At 35.8% G+C, this 6,366-nt stretch overlaps 1 protein-coding gene across 3 annotated transcripts in view; it reads right to left on the reverse strand.

The window, feature by feature from the left end:
* Positions 1-654: 654 nt before the first annotated feature.
* The window catches only part of hsd3b7 (hydroxy-delta-5-steroid dehydrogenase, 3 beta- and steroid delta-isomerase), a 20,142-nt gene continuing 14,430 nt past the window's right edge, over positions 655-6,366 (reverse strand). For all 3 annotated transcript variants that reach the window (XM_073840104.1, XM_073840111.1, XM_073840095.1), the window contains 3 exons: positions 4,956-5,055; positions 4,182-4,344; positions 655-1,809 (listed from right to left, as the gene is read on the reverse strand). In XM_073840104.1, coding sequence (XP_073696205.1) covers positions 1,394-1,809; positions 4,182-4,344; positions 4,956-5,055 — 679 coding nt within the window. In that variant the 3' untranslated portion in view covers positions 655-1,393. The remainder of the gene's footprint in view (positions 1,810-4,181; positions 4,345-4,955; positions 5,056-6,366) is intronic.

A 6,366-nucleotide genomic window follows, 5' to 3' on the forward strand; every position in this document is an offset into this window, starting at 1 on the left:
GAAAACAGTCATCATGTAGCCTATTCTCCCTCATGTCATTCCAAACCTGTATGAGTTTTCTTCTTCTGTGGAACACAAACACGCACACACGCAAACAAACAAACAAACAAACACTGTATTTTCCAATGAAATAAGCAAAAGATGCGTTTATCTTGTGTATTATGGATTTTAAACCTTTATCTTAAGAGTCTAACAGATAAAATCTTACATATGCAGTTGCTATGATACTTCTATAGTCTACAACAATAGAAGCTGATGTGGAAAATCTGGCCTCATTCTTGTCCAGGCAGAGATGGAAGAGTTTCTAGGAGGATGAGAGTGGTTTTTGTGAGTCACTCTAAGAATTCTTTTAGATTGTGGTTCAGAGAGCAAAACTGCAATTACATTACACAAGTGATTTAGCCACGCAATTATAGCAATTTTAAAGTTATTAAAAATACAAAAATAATACATTAAGACATTTTATGTATTGCAAATTGTGTTATTATTAAATAAACCCAAAAGCGCTAGGGGGCAAAACTTTTGCGTGTAAAAATAGTGTAAAATGTAAATAAATTGATAATCACAACAACAAACAAATAAATAATTACATTTAAAAAAATAGCCAAATGAGGTTTTCTTTTGCTGTTTAAAAACTAGTCAGATACCATGAGATTAATCACAATTACTTTATTCTATTGACAGACATGTTTTTTTTTTTTTCACAGACTTGTAACTAAGTCATCTAATGGCAGACAGAAAATCTAAACTAAGGGAAAAACTAAATATTTTCCCTTCACGATACGCACAACTTAGTATTTGTAGCTATTTTGCATTTGCAAAAATGAGCATTGTTTCATACAAACAATTAAATATTTTTAAAGCAATAAACAATTAATTTAAAAGCTAGTGCTTATTAGCACAACTGTCTAACAAAACAAAGTTTAAAACAGTGACGTTTGAAATATTATTGTGAAATCGTTTGGACCAAAAATGTGTAAGTATAGACCTATGTGTGGTGGATTATATGACACTTAATAACTGATAAAGTACATTCAGTATATGAGATCAACAGAATGCAAAATGCTTAGTATTGCTTGATTACTATCAAAATATCCCCACTTGTGCATTTTGCATGAAAGTGCTTGTATGTATTGTAAAGATTATGTCCCAGTTATTGCTATTACATCAGTAATTAAATAATTTTTTATTCATATAATAGATAGATGACGGCAACTGATTATATGATTACGAGGTGCTCCGTAAAAGCACACACTGAATACTGCAATACAACGTTCAAATGTTCATCATCAGGCGAAAAGTCATGACACATTGCTTGACACATGCAGTCATTGAACCTCTTCTTTCATATTTGGCCCAAGATGCGTTTATTCAAACTTTTCGGAAGCAGCTGTTAGGTGTCCTTAGGGCGGGTTTCTAAAGGGAACGTGTTGACCCAGCTCTGTGTGCGGGCTAGGCACTCTTCCCAGCTGTAGAGAGGTCGGTACTGAAAGTGACGGAACGCCTTATCTGTGCGGATGGTGAAAGATGTGCAGGCCACAGCCAGTGTGTATCCATTGAGCAGTGGTGTGTAGTTGTAGAAGGGCTTCAGGAGCCAGCGTATCAGGTCGTTCATCCATGCTATGAACCACAACACCCACACCGGCATGTGCAACGAGCGAAAATTGAAGGCTGACAAGAACTGCATGTTAAAATCATCGTAGCTTTTATATGGTGAGTCGTCGTAGCAGAAATAAAATTCCCCACCCAGCTTATCGGGATGTTCTCGCAAAGCACGTGCTGCCAGCAGGTGCATCCATGCCACATTCCCTGCATACACAAAAACAAAAGGTATTTAAGTGATTACAGGGCAGAGTCTTATGCAACTTAATTACAGCATTTTTAAAGCTATTACATAAATATAAAAACAGCACTGATCAATTCACAATCTATGTACTGCTCATTTGTATTTTTTAAAGGGGACATCAGATGGCCATTTTCCACAAGTTAATATGATTTAGGATCCAAACATACTTTAAAACTCCTCAATGGTCGTGTGAAACAACACCCTTTTGACCTTGTCAAAAACAGCTCAGTTCACAGTGACCCGTTTCTGTGCATGACTCTTTAAATGATAATGAGCTACTGCTTACCCCGCCCCTCTCTTTTTGTGTATTCGATGGTGCGTTAGCATCAATAACAAAACTAATCCACTGTGTTGTCAGTGGCTCTGTTGTCGGGAGAAAATGAAGATTTTTATGTTCGCTTTTATATCCAACTAGAAAGCACCTGCATTGCTTATTTGACATTGTTGTTGCTACATCTGCTCCAGTAGGAGAAAATGGTGGACAGTGTACAATTGGCTGAGGGCGGAAATATGCTAATACGGGACAGTCTGTCAGCAGTTGTGGGCAGAGTCTGAGCAACATGGTCATACTTGTCAGAAAATCAAAATGGCTTGATAATTGAGACTGTTTATATGTTTTGATGTCCACATATTCAAGAACTTACAGTGGCTGTAGCATTTTTTTGTCGTCAAGAAATGGCCAAATATTAAAGATTAAGTGGACATTTGAATTAAATGGTGTTTAGTCAGTATTAAACAAGGATTAGATTGCACAGTAAAGTGTAAAAACAGTCGTTAGACTGTTGGCGCCCTCTGCAGTCATTAGTTATAATGCATAATGTACATTAGCTCTATGTTTATAACACATCATGTATTTTACGAGTTTTGTTTAATAAAACCATATGATTACTTGCTTTTGATACTTTATCTGAACTAATTATTATAGCTTTATTGTTATTATATATGTATTTTAAGTCATTTTAAACGCCGTTCACACAAGTCTATCGTCAGAATAATCGCCAGATTATTCCATTACCAAAATAATCGTTAGTGACAGTAATCAATTAGTCAACATTTTTCATAGACGAAAATGAGACAATAATGAAACAAAAACTCATGTTGAATGACAAAAACTATGTCTGGTTTTCTGAGAGCAGACACCAAAGCAGTGCCTCTCACACAGCGCATGAGTAATCTTTCGAGTCACATGAATGGAAAAGTACACACAAAATTGTCAAATTGTCAATTTTGACAGGTATTCACATAAACACACTCGGTTACGTCTTGAGTGAACGTAAACAGTTGGGAGAATATCTGACATGTATCAGTACATTGCATCCGTGCATTCGATTTTAAAGGGACAGCAGCCTAATTTAGAAGTCTGTGGCATTGATGTTAATCAAGCAACAAAAGAAAGACAGAAATCACTCACTGCTCTTGACTGAATTGCTTTAGTAGCTCTAATGAAAATGAATCTAATTGCATTTTTCTAAATAAATATGTCTACATGAAAAAATGAAGAATGTGGTAAACAAGTTGTTGTCAAGAATTCATAATTAGCCTATATAATCATTGGTATTTCATTGAAAAGAAGACCATGTTCTTGTTTCTTCATGAGAAGTGGTTTCATTTAATTTGAATATAAAGGCATGTTGTCTATATAAAGGCAAGTCTATCATGATAAAACCTTAAAATCAAACCTATACAAAGAGTTTGGTCATTTTAGAGAAATGTTTAATAAATGATATTTAGTCGACTAAAACTAAAACAATTCAGAAGACTCAAATAACTAAAACTAAATGGCATTATAGTCAAAAGACTATGACTAAGGCTAAATCAAAATTTGCTGTCAAAATTAAACATCAAACCTTCATTAACCGACAGCAGCTTTTATAATTGGGTGGAGAGCAAAGCATTTAAGTGAAGTTAGGAGCAGAGCACAAAACCGACGGGAGTGGCTCTGGTGGGGACTGGATATAAAACTTTCAGATGTCACAAAGCCCATTTCTCCGTCACTGCAAGTAACTGAAACCACACATGAAAACACGCAACAAACGGTAGGTGCGCGTTTGTGTGGCAGATCGGCTCTTTCTCACACTGTATGATGTGACAGACAACTATTTGTCCTGTCATGTTCCATTCACACACCGGATGTTTTTTTAAGAATGCAGTTGTGAGTTCTGAAAATATACAGGTGTGAGTGCTAACAGAATGCGGTAGTCACACCACATTATATAACTGTATTAAGGACTCAAATACAGGACTGACTGGATTCTGTTGTTTTGTAAACATGGCCATTTTCTCATGCAGTTCCACTGTTGCTATTGTTTTTGTGTTCTGCTGTCATCATGGTTACCTGCATAGACCCGTCCGTGCTCTGTGCTCTGTGGAACTCCTTTGATCACCCAACCACCTGTACGGACCCCATTCAGATAGAAGTCCTTCATGAGCTGATGCTGTTCGCCATAGATACCTGTCGGCCGTAGAGAGCATGTGTAGAGAGTGTTTCCTCCCTTTACCTAATCATGGAGAGTGGGACAACAGAGATGGAAAGAAATCAATAATTGATCGCAGCAGAAAAGCAGAGAGATTGTCTTTCTATTACATCACTCAGTCACTCAGATGGAGACGATTTATCAACAGCGAAGATTTACAGTGTTTGGAAACGCCAGTAAAATGCATGGCATGCAGAGACACCAAGAGCCAAGGCGTTACTATAACCTGCCAAACATAATAATTTAGGCTTCCAGCTTGAGTGCTATGTGATGTTTATATCCTGTGGGTTTGGGTGGGTGCAGCATTGTGCAAAGTTGGAAAAATAGCAACTAGACCAACGTAAATGGGAAGCATGAGTTCCAATTTCATGGAAATGTCAGTAGATTATGCTTTGGATGGTGTTACAACATCCCATATAACATATCATGTACATGCTTATGTAAGAAAATGATAAATAAAAAAGAAAAAAATGACATTAATCATTTGAAGAATGTGAAGCAGCTTGCTCAATTGGCAAAAAAACAAAACAAGAGAAAGCTGCTTCCATATAATCCAACGGTATGTTTGTAAATGCCAGTTGTACATTTGCTACTTGATTAAACTTACTAGAATTAAAAAAAGTCAGGTGTTGTACCTTTGTGCCATTGGCTTTAAGCACCATTTTCTCAGCTGCAGCTTTGCTCCTAGGGTACGGCATCTCATGGAATATATTATATGGAGTATCTTCATTCCCTCTGTGTCAAGGAAGAACAACACCAGGAGTGAAAATCTGGGCAAACACATTTCAAGACATTTAAGTAATAGATAGCAGAGCTACTAATAAACAGAAGACATTAAGCTGAAGCCTAAACCAGGACCTTAACTGAAATCATGCGCCTGACCTGACAAGTGCTGTCAACGTTTAATTATACCCAAACTCAGACCCTGAGACTCGGTCTCTTTGTAAATCTTCTAAAAATTCAGCTTTGAAATCACAGGAATAAACTACATTTTAAAATATATTCTAGTGTTATTTTAAATAATAAAAATATTTCAAACTTTTACTGTTTTTGCTGTACTTTAGATCAAATAAATGCAGGTTTGGTGAGCAGAAGAGACTTCTTTAAAAACGTTAAACATCTTACTGTTCAAAAACTTTTGACTGGTAGTGTATATTAGTAGTAGTAGAAGTAGCTGCGGTTATTTTAAGGTGTAACTTGGGGTTTGAGTTGGGTTGGGGCATTTAATTATTAATAATGATTATTTATAAAAAAATATTTTGTTTCATTATACTGTAGCATTTAATATAATGTGAAAGAAGCATATATATTAAAACACTCTTTTCAGAAGCTTTTATCAGAGTGCACCGGAATGCAATACTGTTTTCCAAAAAGGTTGTGGAGGGTATATTTATTTTGTCTTTTTTTATTTGAATAGTTGGCTCTGGCAGAACACACTTTCCAGCAAATTTTTTTTTATTATTATCATGACCTTTGAAAGGCCTTACCTATGAGTCAACTAAAAGTTTAGCAGGAATATTAAATATCAAAACACTCCACAGGGACTTGATAAAAATGTGGAGAAAAGGAGAGGAAGGGGTGGAGGGCTAAAATATAATCTTGATGTTTTTAAATAATTCAATTTTTATGTAAATGTCTGCATGTTGTTTTTGTTCTGACTCCAAAAACTTCGGGAAAATATTTCCATCTAATCATATTTCCATCTTAAAGGAATACAAATCTTAAAACCAAGTATGTGTGTGTGTGTGTGTGTGTGTGTGTGTGTGTTTGTGTGCGTGTTAGTCACTATCCAGGGAAAAAGTTAATGTTTCTAGCACGTGGCAGTAATGGAAAGGATTCAAGGCTTTATTCTGCATGCTGTTTTAATTAAAGTTCAAGGCACAACTTTAGTTAAAAGCCTTTGTTGTACAATCAGATGTGAACACAATTAAGTGACACATTTTTCTTTGGTTGATTTATAGGACAGACCACAATAAAGCATTCACAAACTCCTACACGGCCTTGTTTGCTTTCTACATATTTTGGCTAAATGTATTGTGCTTTCAT

This window comes from Garra rufa, chromosome 1 (assembly GCF_049309525.1).
Source record: "Garra rufa chromosome 1, GarRuf1.0, whole genome shotgun sequence".
Lineage (NCBI taxonomy): Eukaryota > Metazoa > Chordata > Actinopteri > Cypriniformes > Cyprinidae > Garra > Garra rufa.